General features: G+C 39.3%; 1 protein-coding gene across 4 annotated transcripts; it reads left to right on the top strand.

The window, feature by feature from the left end:
* Window positions 1-6,381: 6,381 nt before the first annotated feature.
* Znf510 (zinc finger protein 510) lies at window positions 6,382-17,792 on the top strand. Of its 4 annotated transcripts, XM_078030578.1 has the most exons (6): window positions 6,382-6,634; window positions 7,329-7,465; window positions 7,554-7,612; window positions 12,477-12,627; window positions 12,917-13,012; window positions 15,538-17,792. In XM_078030578.1, the coding sequence occupies exons 2-6, from the start codon at window positions 7,402-7,404 to the stop codon at window positions 17,220-17,222; spliced, it is 2,055 nt and encodes a 684-aa protein (XP_077886704.1). In that variant the 5' UTR covers window positions 6,382-6,634; window positions 7,329-7,401; the 3' UTR covers window positions 17,223-17,792. The 4 variants fall into 4 exon arrangements, with proteins under 4 accessions (XP_077886704.1, XP_077886705.1, XP_077886703.1 ...); XM_078030579.1 differs by lacking the exon at window positions 7,329-7,465 and having other exon boundaries at window positions 12,501-12,627; XM_078030577.1 differs by lacking the exon at window positions 7,329-7,465.
* The last annotated feature ends 1,106 nt before the right edge of the window (window positions 17,793-18,898 follow it).

Here is an 18,898-nt window from a genome sequence, read left to right as displayed (position 1 = left end):
ATGTCCAGTTCATGCTTCCATATCTTCCTGATTAAATCTTGGCATGTTCTATTTTTCTAGGAATTTATTCATCTCTTCTAGGTTTTCCAATTTAATGAGCACATAATTGTTAATAATAGCCCCTTCAGTTCTTTGTATTTCTGAGGCATCCGTTTGAATATCTCCCACTTTCATTTCTGATTTTATATTTGAGTCTTCTCTGTATTTTTCTATTTTTCCTAAATGTTTTGTCAATTTTATTTATTCTTTCAAAAGAGCCAACTCTTAGTTGCTTTTTACTTTTATATTTTTTCTCAGTTTCACTTATTTCACTCTGATCTTTATAATCTTCCTTCTGCCAACTTTGGATTTAGGTTGTTCTTTTTCTAGTTCTTTGAAGTGTACTATTAGGCTATTTATTTTAAATGTTGCTTTTTTAAAATGTAGGTATTTATTTACATCTTCCTTAGTATTGCTTTTATTGTATATCATAGGTTTTGATATATTGATTCCATTTTAGTTTGCCTCAATATGTTTTTTAATTTCCCTTTTGATTGATCTATCACTTGTTCAGGAAGGAGTAGGTAGTTAATTTCCACATACTTGAACTTTCCAAAATTCCTATTGTTAATTAGTATTTTTTTTAATAAAGACTAAGCAAGGAAAGGATTTTTTTTAAGAGAGGGGGGAGAGACAGAGAGAGAGAGAGAGAGAGAGAGAGAGAGAGAGAGAGAGAATTTTTAATATTTATTTTTTAGTTCTCGGCGGACACAACATCTTTGTTGGTATGTGGTGCTGAGGATCGAACCCGGGCCGCACACATGCCAGGCGAGTGCGCTACCGCTTGAGCCACATCCCCAGCCCGTTAATTAGTATTTTTATACCATTCTGGTCAGAAATGATACTTGATATGATTTAAATCTTTTAAAAATTTTGTTGAGACATGTTTCAAGTCCTAGCATGCTCTAATGTTACACATGCCCTTGAGGGGAATATGTATTTTGCTGCTAGTGGTTGGAATGTTCTGTGTTCGTCTCGTAGGTCCTCTTTAAAATGTAGTTCAAACCCAATGTTTCCATATTATTTTTCTGTCTGACTGAAGGAGAGAACCATCTACCCATTGTTGAGAGTAGGGCTGGGGTTATGGCTCAGCGGTAGAGTGCTCACAGCATGAGGTGCTGGGTTCAATCCTCAGCACCACATAAAAATAAATAAATAAATGAAGGTATTATATCCAACTACAACTAAACATATTTTTTCTAAAAAAGAAAGAAAGTAATGTGTTGAAGACCCGTACTATTATTGTATTGCCATTTCTCCATATTCATGAGTACTTACTTTATGTATTTAGGTGCACCAATGTTGGGTTCATGTGTATTTACAATTGTTATGTGGTCTTATTCAGTTGGTCCCCTTATCATTTTATAATGATTTCTTTAACCCCTGTGACAGACTTTTGCTTAAAGTCTGTTTCCTCTGATGTAAGTATAGCTGCCCCTGTGCTTTGATTACTGTTTGCATGGAGATCTTTTGCCGTGTCCTCACTTTCAGGCTATGTATATCCTGTAGTGTGTTCTTAGTCATTTTTATTTCCTTGGCACCTTGTTCTGAATCCAGCCTGGACTTCTTCCTACAGGAAGCAGTACTTGGTCACTCTTGACAGTTTCCAGCTGTCCACCCTCTCAGTTCCTCAGTGTGGTCGACCCTGTACTCTGCCTTGTACAGCTGCACCTGGTGACCACCTTCCTGTGGTACACTGGATACAGCCTACTTGACTCCTCCCACTGACATGACACCCTGCATGGAAATGACCCCACGGAACTCAAGCCGGCCTCCTGTTTAACACAGCAGTTTGCACTCTCCATGGGAAATCTGCGCAGGTGATTTCCTGGGCCCAGTAAAGTCTCCTTCATTCATTCCCCTCCCTCTCTGCCATTGCTTTCAGGACTAAGATCTGAGATTCTGGGGTGTACCCTAGGAAGTGAGGTCCAAGGAGAAATGTACCTGCTGTGACTCAGAAGGACAGGGCATGGAAGCACATGGGTTTGAAAAGGTGCTGTGGAGGCTTGCAGAACATAGCATGATAGCGATTCAGTTCACATGGCTATCGGGGCTGTTGGGCAGCTCAGGCCCAGGGCTCAGCACTGATGCATGTTCCAGGATGGTGGGAAGCCACAGTACCAAGCTCACAGAAATAGGGTGCGCTGTCACAGAACTTGTAAAAATAAAACTAGCATGAATGATTTTTTCCTTCTTTGAAATTTCATAGGTAGGGTATTTGTTCTTACCATAGATATAGGTAGGGTATTTGTTCATATCATAGATAGAACACATAAAATTGGGTTCCTTATTGAGAACTTCCACCTTATTACTTAAGGAAGCACTTGATGGCATATCTGAATTGCAGGATAAGGCAATTGCTAACGTTTGAATGCTTCTCCCCTCTGAAACCCATGAGTGAGATTGGTGCACATAAACAGTGAGTTTGGGCCTCTCCAGCTTCTTTCTCTTTCTGACTCTTTTGCCCTGTGAAGAACTCGGGTCCCGCTGCCCCTCCTACAGTATGCAGCATTCACAGCACTACCCTCACCAGACATCAGACCTGCTGGTACTTTCATCTGGAACTTCCCAGGCTCCAGAACTCCAGAAATAAATTTCTGTTCTCTATAATTTAGTCTCGGCTATTCTGTTGCAGCAGCACAACTCAGGCTAAGACAGTAGTGATCCATCCATACTCTATTCAACATCATTCTGCAAATCTTAGCCACTGGACTAAGGTAAAAAGAAAGACATAACATTCTACAGTCATACAGGAATAAACAAAATGGTCTTTTGTTTTCAGAAAAAAAAATTTTTGTTCGTAGAAAATGTCCAACCTAAGCCAGATGCAGTAGCACATGCCTGTAATCCCAGTGGCTCAGGAGGCTGAGGCAGGAGGATCATGAGTTCAAAGCCAGCCTCAGAAAAAGCAGGTGCTAAGCAAGTCAATGAGACCCTGTCTCTAAATATAATACAAAATAGGACTGGGGTGTAGCTCAGTAGTCGAGTGCCCCCGAGTTCAATCCCTGATACCAAAAAAAAAAAAAAAAAAAAAAAAAAAGAAAAAGAAAAAAAAGAACATGTCCAACCTAGAAAAGAAAGAAAACTTTAGTGAGTATGAATTAGCAGGATATGGCCAATACACAAAAGCCAGTACTATTCCTATGTACCCGAAATGAACAAATGGAATTTGACACGTTTAAAAAATCTATAATCATAAAAAAAGGAGGGATAAAAAAAGAAAAAAAAGAAGAAATGACTTATGTACAAACCTATCAAAATAAGTGTGGGAAATGTGTGCTGAAAATTATAAAGCTCAGGTGAAAGAAATCAAAGATGGACATGAGATACACTCACAGATACACTACACAGTTTTCATGAACTGAAATATTAAATATTAAGATGCCAATTCTCCCAAATTTCAGCAGCTGTCCTTGCAGATATCAGTATGCATTCAAAGGCAAAGGAAATAGAAATTGAAAACAATTCTAAAGAAAAAGGAACAAAAGTGGAGGATTTATTATACTATATTCCACATCTTTCTATAAAATCAAGAGTAATCTGAACAGTATACCTGCAGAAGAATAGGCATATAAGGCAATTTAAAGGCATGATTTTTAAGTGAATTGAAATTTTATTTTTTATATATCTATTTTATTTATTTATTTATTTTTATGTGGTGCTGGAATCGAACCCATTGCCTCACATGTGTGAGGCAAACGCTTTACCACTGAGCTATAACTCCAGCCCTGTAAATTGAAATTTTCAAGAAACGTATGTGAACGTTACATTACACTAGCTTTTTATAACTGTCAAAAATTGCGAACTACCAGCTATCCTGGATGGATGAATAAACACTAGGAAATTAGTGAGTGACAGTTTAAGAAGAAACAGGGTGTTTAATGGCCTTAGAATGTCTCACTGCAAATAGCTATGACCTTGGCGGTACTGCACCTACGCTGGCAGCCCCCATTTTGGAGCTTTGTGGGCATTGGCAAAGTCAGTGGCATCAGGGGCAACTGCCTGGAAAGGAGGTGAGTAGTTTTATTATTTAGAAGCATTTGTTTACTTTAAAAACTTAAGAAATTCTAACATTTAACTTGGGCACAGTGGTGCATGCCTTATAACCTCAGCTACTCTGAAAATTTAGACAGAAGGGGCTCACCAGCTTGAGAGCAGCCAGGGAAACTCAGTGATACTAAGTTTCAAATTTTTAAAAAGGGCCAGTGATGTAGTTCAGAAAGAGAACACTCCTGGATTCAGTACCCAGTACACACACACACACACACACACACACACATGCACATTTAGAAATATAAAATGTTTACCTTAGAAATTCCATTTTGGGGCTGGGGATGTGGCTCAAGCGGTAGCGCGCTCGTCTGGCATGCGTGCGGCCCGGGTTCGACCCTCAGCACCACATACAAACAAAGATGTTGCGTCCGCCGAGAACTGAAAAATAAATAAATAAATAAATAATTCCTTTAAAAAAAAAAAAAAAAGAAATTCCATTTAGTTGGTTATAGCTTTAACTTTTGTAAAAATAATTTATTATAATGGTCGTGCCATGGACATGTCCTTACGTTCTTCCAGTGCCTACCTGTTGTAAGGAGGATGGAGCTGGCTCTGATACATGCTATATTCATTCTTTCTCTTCCTGGTCCTGAGTTTTAGTGCAACAGCGGCAGGCAAGTTAAATATTGAGTCGTTTTCAGGACTTTTATGGTCATTGCAAGTTTTTAATTCAAGTGAAAGTTGGAATAGTTCATTAGGTTAAACAAAAAATGTCAACAAAGAAAAATTACACATAGAAGTCTTAGAATGCTGATTGGAATTTTTTAAATTATACTATTTCATCTGATATTTATTGAAGTTTTATTAATGTCAACACTAAAATTTTGTACCTTGATTCACATAAATTACACTAACTGGTAAAAATAATTGCCTTTTTCTTGCTAATCAAAATTCATTCATGTTTATCCTTGCCAAATAAAATCACCTGTCATGAAGTATCAATGATGAAATCTGTACACACACATGTGTATTAGTAAAAAGGATGTCATAAAATATATCCAGAGGTTTCTAACATGATTCCTAATTTCAGAAGTGTGCATATATAAGATTTAGGCAAGTTTTTTCTCCAAGATGTGCATAATTTGTATACTGTTTTCTGTTGTAGGATTTTTGTACACTTTCAGGTATAATGTAATATCAATGGGGTTACTTAAGGATCATAAGTATTATTCCTGTATTAAAAACAATGGACTCCATTTTCTAGGATTTGTTACATTTTACAGCTTTCTTTACTCAAAAAAGCTATTTATATTTGTTTTCTCTTGGCAGCTGGAGTTCAAAGGCACACTTGTAACATGATAGTCCACGTTTTATAAACTTTATAATAATTTTTTTTCAAACACAGAAAATAATAAAATGAGAGCCAATTCCAAAAAGACAAATGCCGAATGTTTTCCCTGATATAAGGTGACTCATAGTAGGGTAGGGAGGGGGAGCATGGGAGGAATAGACAAACTCTAGATAGGGCAGAGGGGTGGGAGGGGAAGGGAGGGCGCAGGGGATCCGCAATAATGGTGGAATGTGATGGACATCATTATCAAAAGTACACATATGAAGACATGAATTGGTGTGAATAAGCTTTATATACAGAGATATGAAAAACTGTGTTCTATATGTGCTATAAGAATTATAATGTATTCCGCTGTCGTGTACTTTAAAAAATAAAATCAATTAAAAAAGATAGAAAATAGTAAAATGAGAATATCCATATTCTAAAGGTGGATTTTTTCCCCCTCTTCTTTGGAAGTGTCTGATATTAAACCCAGGACCTCAGACTTGCTAAACATACACATTACCACCAAGTTATATTCTCAGCGCTAGAGGTAGAAAGTCTTCATGTCTTGCCTTTTCCAGTTGTTATTTTATTAAAAGTCACAATTGTATAGTACAACACAAAGCACTTAAACATGCAGTTCTTTAATAATGTGTAAAATTACCTACGTGATCCCAATAAACGAAAGTCATGGTAACTTTCCTCGATATTTCTAATGTCCAGGCCATTTGCTAATTTCCCCAATTGTTCCCAACTAGAGTTTCTAGCTCCTCTTTTCTGCAACTAAAATGAGATCAAGGACTACACACTGTAGGTGCCACTAGGACAACAATTCCGTATAACCTCTGAGGCTGTGGCAGCACCTGGATTTCTGGTATCAGGACAGACTGTCTGTAACAGGTTGTCCCCAGCTAAACCTTCCAAAGGAAAATAAAAATCCTAAGCCTGACACCTGGATTGTGGCCTTATGGGAAGTGTAGTCCGCAGGGTGCCGAGCAGCCTTCTGGGAGTGGGCTGCCTCCGCGCGTGCGCAAGAAGCACGGGCTGGCCCACAGCCGCCACGTCTCTTCGCGCGGCCCAGCGTCGGGCGCGCGCCTCGGCGAGGCCTCCGGAGCCGCGTGGGGCCACGTGCTCGTGTCCGGCGCGCCCTCGCGGTGCGAGCCGGGTCCGGTCTCCTACCCTGGCCCTGGGCCGGCCCGGGGATGTCGCCGCAGCCAGAAGCCCTCCCGGATTGCGGGGCGGCGGGTGCTGCGGGCCGCTGCGGGGACGGTGAGTGCGCGGGGCGCTGGGCCCTCCACCGCGAGCCCGCGGTGCCGGCCGGAGACCGCCTGCCGCCGCGACCCAGCGGGGGCCAGCCCAGGGCCGCGCCCGCCGCCCGGCACCCTGCGCCCGCCACCCGGCACCCCGCGCCCTCCGCCCCGGCACCCCGCGCCCTCCGCCCCGCACCCCGCGCCCGCCGCCCCGCACCCCGCGCCCGCCGCCCGGCACCCCGCGCCCTCCGCCCCGGCACCCCGCGCCCGCCGCCCGGCACCCCGCGCCCGCCGCCCGGCACCCCGCGCCCTCCGCCCCGGCACCCCGCGCCCTCCGCCCCGCACCCCGCGCCCTCCGCCCCGCACCCCGCGCCCGCCGCCCTGGCACCCCGCGCCCTCCGCCCCGGCACCCCGCGCCCGCCGCCCGGCACCCCGCGCCCTCCGCCCCGGCACCCCGCGCCCGGCACCCCGCGCCCTCCGTCCCGCACCCCGCGCCCTCCGCCCCGGCACCCCGCGCCCTCCGCCCCGGCACCCCGCGCCCGCCCCGGCACCCCGCGCCCGCCCCGGCCGGCGTGAAGAAGTGCACGGAACTGGAGCGAAACACGTGGAGCGTCCCACCCTTAAGCAGCTGGGTTTTTTTCCAGTTTTCTATGAGTTTTCAATCGATATGAGGAATGTTATTAAAATGGTCACATGAATGTTAACTTTTTCAGCCCTCAGTAAAAGAAGACACATTTAGGACGAATTAATAGGAAAAAGGACTCACAGCCACCCAGGGGAAGAGGGATGTGCACACGTGGCGGTCTGCCCTGGCGTCCTGCGCTGTCCGGGGTCCAGACCCGTGTCCGGGGTGGGCGTCGCCTGCTGGCCTGATGACACCCTTCAGGAGGGCAGTGCGAACCTGACCAGACCCCTAATGACTGTGTCCTTACCCCCAGGTCCTCCTTCTCAGTTCCCAACTCTCTTCCAAGAGCGACAGAAAATGAACCTGTCTCAGGTGAGTTTTTAACCAACAACCTTGGTATCGTGGATTTCTAGTATTGAAGGGTCTGTCAGTGTGGAAGAGTGAAAATGAGAGCGGACCAGAACCTTTCAGATGGGACATAGAAAAACTCATGAAAACACAGCAGAGTTTGTGTGTAGAAAGTGCAGATCCTCCGGTTCAGATTTTGCAAAGTGCTGCTGCCATTTTCATTCCGACCTTTCTCATATCCGTGGCTGACAGTATTTGTTTAAAGATTTGTCTTTAGGAGAGACTTAAGCCAGACTGAACCCTTGTGGAATCTAAACTTAATAAAATTGAGGAAAGTGTTTTTGTTGGTCTTCATGTAAGTGAGAGTAAAAAATCTTCCCAAGAACAGCCCTGAGGTAGTGCAGTATATGGCTTCTCCTTTTTCCTCACTATTAGTAGAATACCTTGGACCAAGGGGGGATTTTGTTAAAACAATTTTTCAGATGACTAAAACAAGTGGAGGTTGACAGTTTGTCAACGAAGGGAGATAAGATGCCTGGTGTAGGCTCAGTTGATCAAAGGGGGAGAGGTGAAGAGGATGATATCAGCCCTAAAGAATGGGTGGTACTATAGCTGTTACAAAGCGTGGAGGTTCTTAACCTTTTAAGAGCAGGCTAAGGAAGGTGTGTCCTAATCTGTTGTTTTTGTTGCTATAACAAAATACCTGAAACTGGGTCATTTATAGAGAGGTCTTTGGGCTCCCAGCGCTATAAGCGCAAGGTCATGGATACTGCATCCACTTGGCTGTTCTTGGGTCTCTTGGTAGAAGGGCAGTGGGCTGTGACAGACAGAAGAGGATGTCAGGCTTCTCCTACAATATCACCCTCTTCAGGAACTATATTAATTCTTCATCAGGCTATTTCTCCCTATTAAATGATTGATATCTGGGTTTGCTTCTTGGTTCTCAGTTCTACGGAATGGATCCACATGACTGTATTTATGCCAGAATCACACTGTCTAAATTACTAAGAATATACAAGTCTTCCAGCTTTTTTTTTTTTCAAGATTGTTTTGACTATTCAGGGTTCCTTGAAAATTGTATGAATTTGAGGATTGACATTCTGCAAAAATGCCTTTGGAATATGGATACAGATTTCACTGAATCGTAAATCACTCATAGGAAAATTGCCATCTTAATATAAATCTTCCAATTATGCACATAGAATGCCCTTTCATTTGTTAGGTTTTTAGTTCTTTCAAAAATGTTTTCTAGTGTTCATGCACTAGAATAAATTCTTAATTTATTCCTAATTGTTTCATTATATTTTATTCTATTGTAAATAGAATTATTTTCTTAAATTGTTCATTGTCTGTATAGAGATGCAAATTATTTTTGTGTATTCTTTAGTATCCTACAATTCCTCTGAATTTACTAAGCAACATTTAACAATTTTTGTGGATTCTTCAATATTATCTATATTAAATTATTTGGTATATGAATAGAGAGATTTACTTTTTTTCTTTCCAATTTGAATGATTTTTTTCTTCCTTTCTTACCTATTTAAGATGGCTAGGTCTTCTAGTGCACTGAATAGAAATGATTAAAGCTTGCCTTCTTTGTCTTGTTCCTCATCTTTTAGGGGAAACATTCTGTCTTTTGGCCCCATGTTTGGTGTTAACATCAGTTTCTCATAAATGTTTCTTATTATGTTGAGGAAGTTCCCTTCTGTTCCTACTGTGTTCTTTGCAAAGATTATCATGTGGTATATTTCCTTTATTCTATCAATGTGATGTATTACATTGATTTTCTTCTGACAAGTCTCATTGCAATTATGCAGCAAATTATACTTACTGTTTGTTGTGTCCCAATAAACCCATTATACATTGAAAATATGATACCATAAGTCCAAATTGCCCATAATACACTAATTTAGTGAACATTAAAGCTTAGCCTAGGCTACCTTAAGCATGCTCAGAACATTCACACTTTGGACAAAAATCATCTAACACAAAGTTGTGTTATACTAAAATACAATTTCTACAGCATGTACATCACTTTCCCATCATGAAGTTAAAACAGACAAGTCAGGCCACCGTATGTAGAGGAACATTTGTCATCCTTTTTATTATGCTGGTATTATGTTGAAGTCTTTTGCACCTATATACATAAGTGATGTTGATCTATAGTTTTCTTATGTCTGGCTTTAGATCAAGGTAACTGAATAGATTGAATTTGGATATGTTTCACTTTTATTTTGGGGAGAATTAGAGAAGTGTTATAATCCATTCTTTAAATAATTTGGTAGATTTACCAGTGAAGCCATTTGGTTTGGGGCTTTCTGTTTGGGAGAATTTTAATTACTGAAAGGTCTCTTCAGATTTATTTGTTTGTTTTTCTCTGTATCACTGAGACATGTTTTCTATTTTGTTTTTTAAGTAAGCAAAATATGTGATTATGTCTGTGTTCCAATAAAACTTTATTTACAAAAAAAAAGGACTGGTAGTGGTGATGATATTTTTCTTCATTTATAAAAAGAAACAGATGATGAGCTAGATTTGGCTTTTGAATTGTAAGTTGATGATTCCTATTCTATGTCTTTGTTAGTTCTTTCAATCTGCTTTTCTGTATTACTGGAAGAGTTCTATTAAAATCACTAATTGCCTTTTTATAATTTTTTTAACCTTTTGTTTATATATAAGCAATTCCCTGTTGTCCTCAGTTGTAACATTCTATAAAGTCACCATAAATACTGAATTAGTAAAATACTGAACCATGACTAAGAAGGGATATACAGGGTTTGAGTCCTGCAAATCTCGGCTCACATTTTCTTAAGCCAGTCAATATGTAATCTTGTCATGTTTCTGTTTAAAGACATTTATAACATAAATAATGTTATAAATTATAATATTGTTGATTTATAAACATTGGGCTAACAGCCAACAGCACACCATAGCTAAGGCCTGACCAAAGCTTACCTAGCTCAAATGTTTTCTCCATGGAGCATATCCAATCCTTCCTATCTTAAGAGCACTAGACAGTCCATCAATATCAAACAAGCAGGCTATATTAGGCAGCTTTTTGTCTCTGTGACTAAAATATCCAATAAGAACATCTCAGAGGCGAAAAAGTTTGACTCACAGTTCCAGAGGTTTAGTCCATGGTCTGCCAACCCCATTGCTCTGGGCCCAAGTGAGGCTGAACATCGTGGTGGAAGGATGTGGTGGAGGAGTACTTCCATTCATGGCAGCCAGGAAGCAGAGAGGTTGAAGTAGAGTCCACGGGAGAGAGGTACCCTTCCAGGGCACGTCCCCAGTGACCATTTCCTCCTAGCCGTTCCCTGTCTACCTCTACACCTAGTCAGTCCATTCAAACTAGGATGAACTGAGTAGGTTTATGGCTTTCATAATCTCATCATTTCACCTCAATATTCTCATATTAACACAGGCGTTTCGGGGGAACACCTTATCTCCAAACCATAGCAGAGGCCACTTTTAAAAAGCGAAATCATTGAGAAAAAGCACAAAAATGCAAATAATGTGGAACTAAATAAACTGAGAAAGGGATGCTTGTTTACATTATTGGTGAAGCAGACGAAGTACCTCCACCCTTGCCATGACTAAGCTTCTCCTCTTGTCATGTCAGCAGGATGTCTACAGAGGTTATTGTGGTTGGTAGTTACCTCTTTCTTATAAATGCTAGGTTTGTACACAAAAGGTGTGACAGAGTTAGTTTGCAAACTTGTGAAAAAAATATATTTCTATTTTCTTAATTAAAAACTTGTGAAATCTGTGTCTGGTCTAGGGGATGGAATAGAGAGCATTTGTCATGTGAACCTCCAACACCCCCAACCCCCTCCAGCTGGGTATAAAGTTCAAAAGTCTTCCAAAATCTTTGTTCAGGGGAAGAATTCTTAGACAAGAGCCACCTCTGAATCCTGTGGTCAATAAACCTGATTCCTGAAAATTCCTCAGTTGTCCAGCTTCTTCTGTCCCACTTCATCAGAACTAAAATAAAAGGCAAAAAAACATCATTTTATTCAACCTCACCTAGGGAAACTCAAATTTTGTGTTATTCTACGGATGACCAAGAGTGACCACAGATAACTCTGAATATTCATTTTGAGGTTACTAATAAACCTAAGTGAAGGATTGAGTTCACAATTACATAATTTGTGAATAATAACAAATGTTTGTATTTGAAAGCTCTATTTTCTAGTGCATACCTGTTTATGTTTGTTATATATAATCTATTGAAAGGATCATTTTATCATTCTAGGTTGTTACTTGTCAACTTTTATCATGCTTTCTTACCTTATAATCTACTTTTCTCAATACTAATATAACCATATCAACTTTCTTTTGGCAAATGATTAAATGACAGTTTTTAACATAATACCTTTATTTTGTTTGTTTATTTTTATGTGGTGTTGAGGACCGAACCCAGGGCCTCACACATGCTAGGCAAGCACTCTACCGCTGAGCCACAGCCTCAGCACCCTATTTCTTTTTATATAAAATGTTATCTTTGTTGTTGCTTTTGTGCTGATGATTTTTCCTTAAATCAGATATTTTGGTGTAGAGATTGGCAAATTTTCCTATAAATTATCAGGTAGTAAATATTTTCACTATCAACATTTGCAAGTCTCTGATGGTATTTTACATCTTCTGACTATAAAAAATAATTTAAAATGCCAAAATATTGCTAACATTGGTAGTTCATGTTTATGACTTAAAAATATATACACATGAATTATTATGTTTTTACTAATTGAGTAACTTCAAAGAATGAGATCATATCAAATTCAGAATAGACTTTGTTTGTAGTCATTTTAACCTCTTTATAGTAAACATAATAAGAATCATTTTTATGAGTATTTTCTATATCTGTTTCTAATTCTGGACCTTACAGATGAAACAAAATGTGTTGTTCCAGGCCTCAGTGTCATTCCGGGATGTGACTGTGGAACTCTCCCAGGAGGAGTGGCAACACATGGGTCCTGCTCAGAGGACCCTGTACAGAGAGGTGATGCTGGAAAACTACAGCCACCTCGTCTCTCTGGGTGAGCATATAAGCCTAACTTACCCTCGCAATGCCGGGAGAAGGCACTTCCTTTTTACTTACCATCATGTATAAACACCTAGCAAGTTTCATGGTATTTAGGATTTTCATTCAAGAATCCAAAGTAACTGAACTTTTAAGAGTACCACAGAGAATGTGTTGTCAGCTTTCAGTGATAAATTCAAATGTTACTTTGAGGATTCTGCTCCTGAAGCTATACCTTCTTCTACTTTTGGAAAACAGAATGCTCATGTATCTGGCCTAAGCCCTCAATTGTTCCGTATTCATAGGGTACTGCATTTTCAAACCAGAGGTGGTCTTCAAATTGGAGCAAGGAGAAGCACCTTGGTTCTCAGAGGAGGAAATTTCAAACCAAAATGACCCAGGTGAGTTACTGAACAGATCTATTTGCAGTAGTTAGACTCCAGATGGTCAGTTTACAAGTGAACACCTTTGTATCATGAAACTTTTATTAAAAGATCAAAGTTGTAAAAACAACTAATCAAAGGGAAATGATTAATAAATTTGACTCCATTAAAGTTTAAAACTTTTGTTTTAAAAGATATCTTTTAAAAGGGTAAAAGACCACAGAATAGCAGAATTGGAATATAGTGAAAGTAACCTAGATAGAGTAAGCTTCCTGAAAATGTAAAGGATTTCTATAAATCAGTGTGAGAAGAGGGAGACAACACAATTGAAAAAATGGGCATAAGGACTGGGACGGGGGCTCAGCGGTAGCACACTTGCCTGACGTATTTAGGCATTGGGTTCAATTCTCAGCATCACAAGTAAATAAATAATATAAAAGGTCTATCAACAACTATATATATATATATATATTAAGAAAAATGGGCATAAGACTTTGAACAGAAAATATTCATTTTAGTTTTATTTATTTATTTATTTTTGGTGGTGCTGGGGATTGAACCCAGGGCCTTGTGCATTAGCGGCAAGTACTCTACCAACTGAGCTACATCCCAGCTCAGAACAGGAAATTTTTAAAGGGTCAGTAAATCTGAAAATTTATCACATTTTTTATAGACTGCAAAGTGAAATAAGAGATGTAAGATAAGATTGCCAAATCTGGCTATACCAAGTCCTGGTGGGGATATGAATTATGAGAGACCAGTATTCATAGATTGGAAGTGTAAACTTGTAAAACTATTGTGAAGTCAGGAACATGCCACCTAGTCTGGTTATGTTTTGCTTACATTATAAGCAAGCAAGCCCTTTGATCTCTGTACACCCTACCAAATGTATAATTGTATTCTCTAGTATATGTAATAATATTAATGGGAATATTGTTTATATTTGCTGAAATTTGGCTCATCAGCCACCGGGTAAAGAAATAACTGTATTTTTTAAGGAAAAATTATGTAGCCACATAAAATTCTGTGCAATGATTATAAAGATTAACCCAACAAAATATCAATACATACATATCACTGTAATGTTACACATGAAAGTTTCATGCACTTATGTATTATTCCATGCCATGTTAGCTTTTTTTGCTTTGACCAAAATATCTGATATGAACAACGTAAGGACAGATTTATTTTGGCTCAGTTTCAGAGGTTGGCAGACTGCATTGCTGTGGGCCTGAGGTGAAGCAGAACATCAGGGTGGAAGGGTCTGGCAGAAGCAAAGCTGTTCACCTCATGGCAGCTAGGAAGGAAATCAGAGAGTGGAATGAGCTAAGTTTTAAGAAATACCCCTCTAGGGCTTAGCCCAGTGACCTACTGCCTATGGTTTCCACCACCTCTCAGTAGTCCATTCAGATACCAGTGAGTTAATCCCCTGATGAGATCAGAGCATGTATGATCTGATCACTCCCCCAAAGCCCCTACCTTCGAATATTTCTCTGTTGGGAAGCAAGCCTTCAGCATATGAGCCTTGGGGGAAATTCCAGTCTAACCTATGATACTTAGTTTTAATGGGTGGAACGTGACAAGTTACATATTTTGCGATATAAATTACCAAGACAATCATTTAGAATACATAAAAAATCTGGACCTTTTTTATGACTTCTCTTCCATGATTCCTCATTTAAAATTGAACTCGTGTGTCACATTGAAATGTGGAAACTCAGGATGGAGTCAACTTCGCTTATTGTTGTGTTATGACAAAATTAATAAAAGATGAGAGCCAGAATGGAACTGTGAATCTAATTAAGTTGCAAGAATGGATTTTCTTTTAATCAGTTTATATATTGCAGGGCTAGGGCTGTAGCTTAGTGGTAGAGGGCCTGCCTAGCATATTTGAACCTCAGCACCACATAAAAATAAAGGTCTTGTGTCTGTCTATAATTTTTAAAAATTACATATGTACACACACATATATATAATTCATATATTGCTTGTATTTCTGTGAATCATAACTGTAAGATAGCTAAAAACTTCTTCATAATCATATGGAAATTGGTGCTGTTATACATTTACTATTGAAAAGTTGATGGAAATGAGTGATATCCAATTGGAAGAATTTAAACAATATAGTTCATTGTAGTCTAGGTGATATCTGCACCTAGCCTGCAATTTACTTCCCAAACCAAACTTTTTCCATATTGAGTCTATTTCATGTATATTATCCCAATTTTTAATACTCTACTGAAGTTTATAGTCTTTGTTGTATTCATTCTATTCTCCACTTTTTCTGAGGCCTAGTAACCACCCCTGTGAGACTATTTTCTATTTCCTTTCCTTTCTTTTATGTACTTAGAAAATACTCATTTACTACAAATAGTATTCACAAACAGTTTCCTCTCTATATTAATATTATTGTTAAAAGGCTGCACATATACATATATTTGAATTATTAGGTTTTGAGAACTCAGTGTAATAAAACAGACTATGTGCATAAACCCTACTCATAAGAAGTATTTACTTCATGTGTTCAATTTTTCTTGTTTTAGAAAATTGCAAAGTTGATGACTTGATCAAGAGTAACAAGAAAATCAAAGACAAAGACTTAAAACAGATAATATTCATCAAAAGTAAAACATTGACTAGAGAGAGAGGGGAAATTTGGGAGAAACCATTTAATCAGCACACAGCTCCAATTTGTTCCGCAAAACTGTCCTTCAGATGTAAATCATGGGGAGTGAATTTTCAAGATATTTCTGAATTTGTCCAAAATAATAGAAACTGTTCAACAAAGAAAACAGATTGCCATAATGTATGTGAGAATTTGCCTTTCAAAATTAAGTTTGGCAGAACTCATACTGGAGAGAACTTTTATGAATACAATAAAAACATGCAAGACCTCAGTTATAAGGAAACTCTTGAGCATAAGAAGTTTCAAACATTGGAGAAAGATCTTGAAGGTAAAAAGATGGGAAAAACCTGTGAGAATGCCGACTTTGTTACATATAAGAGTTTTCACACAGAAGAAAATTCCTATAAAGGTGGTGAATGTAGGAAAAACCTTCATAAGATAACTCTTTTTGACCATAGACGAATTAACAGCAGGGAGAAACCCCCATGTCTTCACCAGTGTGGAAAGTCTTCCTTTGAGAAGTCATCCCTGGAGGAACACAATAAATATAACACTGCTATGAAGTATCATGAACCTAATGCCCCTAGACATTATTTCAGCAAGCAGTCAAACCTCATTCAGCCTCAGAGAACTGTTGCAGAAGAGAATCCATCAGTATGTATTGACAGAATACACACTGGGGATAAATCCTTTGAATATGAAAATAAGAGGTCTTATCAGACACTAACCTGCAAAGTAAATCAGAGAACTCACTCTGACATGAAACCCTATAGATGTAGTGAATGTGGGAAATCCTTTTGTCAGAAAGGCCATCTCATTCAGCACCAGAGAACTCACACAGGAGAGAAACCATTTGAATGTAATGAATGTGGAAAAACTTTCTCCCAAAAGTCCCACCTCAATACACATCAAAGAATTCACACAGCAGAGAAACCCTATAAGTGTAATGAATGTGGGAAGACATTTGTCCAAAAGTCAACCCTCAGGGGACATCTGAGAATCCACACAGGAGAGAAACCCTATGAATGTATTGAGTGTGGGAAAACTTTTGTTCAGAAGTCAACCCTCAGAGATCATCACAGAATTCACACAGGGGAGAAATCCTTTCATTGTAATGAATGTGGAAAAACTTTTGGCCAGAAATCTAACCTCAGAATACATCAAAGAACTCATAGTGGGGAGAAGACATACCAGTGTAATGAATGTGAAAAATCCTTCTGGCGCAAAGATCATCTAATTCAACATCAGAAAACTCACACAGGAGAGAAACCATTTCAGTGTAATGAGTGTGGGAAAACCTTTGCCCGGACATCAACCCTCAGAGTGCATCAGAGAATTCATACTGGGGAGAAACCATTTAAATGTAATGAGTGTGGGAAAAAGTTTGTACGGAAAGCAATCCTTAGTGATCATCAGAGAATTCATACAGGGGAGAAACCCTTTCAGTGTAATAAATGTGGGAAGATGTTTGGGCAGAAATCAAACCTCAGAATACATCAGAGAATTCACAGTGGGGAGAAAGCTTATGAGTGCAGTGAGTATGGAAAAGTGTATAAGTCAACTCTATGTCAGAGAACTCAGGGAGGAAGGAAACTCTATTGATAACTATGGAAAATATTTCTGACAAAGATGGATATGACAACAGAAGATATCCAGGAAATTCAATTGGAAATACACACATGCTAATAGTTCCAGAAATTAACCCTTACAGTACAACTGTTTACGTAAGGAAAAAAACCAATGGATGTCAGCATAGGAAGAGTTCTGTCTAGAAGGCAGTGCTAAGATATATCAAAGAATTCACAAAAGACTTCTGTTTTTTCAGAGGACAATACAAAGTCCTTTTGAATGAAGTCATACCCTTTTAGATAATTCATGCATCAGTCTGTTAATCTGTTCAACAGTAATTTTCATTTTATTTTTCTTTAAGGAACACAGCTAGTCTAAATTCTCTGAACTTCCCTTTCACCCAAGAGGGATTTGTGATAGGCTGCTGGAATGAGAATGCCTGTGATATATGCCATAACCTGATCTTACAAATCAGAGGTCTTCCTGAGAAGCTTCCAGGGACCTGTAAGAATAAAATGAATGATTTCTGGGTTGTCATGCCTTAATGTGGCATAGCCCAAGGTAAGAAAGGCCAGCATGCCTGAATAAATTGATAAGAGAGAAGTTGTCTTCCATATCTTTGCTGGTGAAAAATATTTTGAGCAAAAATTAGACTTTATTCTATTGAAGTTTTGCATGTCTTGATGTATTTGTTTCTACATCTAGTTTAGCTCTCACTCTGTTAGGAAGGCAGAATATGGGTATGTAAACCAAGTCTAAGTCATCCAGAGGACACCAGCCTCATCAGAAGACTACTGGGTTGAGGAGTCTCTCCAGGATGATCAGAGAATTCATACAAAAGTCATCCTTTCCATATATTGAAGTAGATGGTATCACTTGATACAGTGTTGTAGATGAACCTGAAGTGTTGAGAGAGGAATTTTTGTTGGTTGATTTGGGTTGAATGGTGAACAGCCACCATACAGCTCAAACGAACTATTGTTGAATGGCATAAAACCACTTCCTTCAGTCCTATACCACAGCCTTACTCTTTAAAGATTAAGGTTTCCTTATCAGGGCTGGAAACCTGAGTATTCTAGGGTGATGTCTGGGACGGGAAAAGACTCAAATGTTTATGGCTTTATTGGATACAAGTGCCCAAGTCCACAACTTGCCAATTCTGATGGAGGTAGGGGCCCCTAGATTTAGCTAATATGGTTTGGAAGGGAAACAAAAGTAACTTGGTGGATGGAACTGTTTAGGCCATTGCAATCAATATACTGTGGTTACTTCTATATCTCAAAGTGTAGTAGTGCTGGGGATGTGGCACAGTGATAAGGTACTTGCCTAGCATGTGTGAGGCCCTTGGTTCAATCCCCCCATTGCAAAAAAAAAAAAAAAAAACAGTAAGAATTAATATGGTATATGCTCTATTTCCCACAAGTCATACAAGGAATTCTCCCAGTCAGGAAGAATGGAATGTAAAGAAGAAAATCAGCTCTTAGCTTACTCTTGGGCTCTTTTACACAGTGGAAACCTTTGGCTTCAGTAGAGGCCTCTGCCTTAAATTCCAGTTTTGGGGTATGTCATCTTGGATTCAACAACTAACAAAATGAAGGTAGCCCAGCAAGCCTCAACTAGCGGATTGAAAACTGTTTAAACTGCAGATTCATAAGCCCACAGTGTCTTAGCTGTACATGAAACAGTGGCAGGCTTTTGTTAAAAGAGAA

Source organism: Ictidomys tridecemlineatus, chromosome 13 (genome assembly GCF_052094955.1).
Source record: "Ictidomys tridecemlineatus isolate mIctTri1 chromosome 13, mIctTri1.hap1, whole genome shotgun sequence".
Taxonomy (NCBI): domain Eukaryota; kingdom Metazoa; phylum Chordata; class Mammalia; order Rodentia; family Sciuridae; genus Ictidomys; species Ictidomys tridecemlineatus.
The sequence above is the reverse complement of the archived record's forward strand: the minus strand, read 5'-3'. Positions and strand labels throughout refer to the sequence as shown.

Bases quoted from the DNA above. Each gene is read 5' to 3' on its own strand.
- Znf510 (XM_078030577.1), top strand. From the start codon at position 6,568: ATGTCGCCGCAGCCAGAAGCCCTCCCGGATTGCGGGGCGGCGGGTGCT. The intron at 7,613-12,476 runs GTGAGTTTTTAA...TGGACCTTACAG, and splicing joins AGAAAATGAACCTGTCTCAG to ATGAAACAAAATGTGTTGTT. The intron at 13,013-15,537 runs GTGAGTTACTGA...TTCTTGTTTTAG, and splicing joins TTCAAACCAAAATGACCCAG to AAAATTGCAAAGTTGATGAC.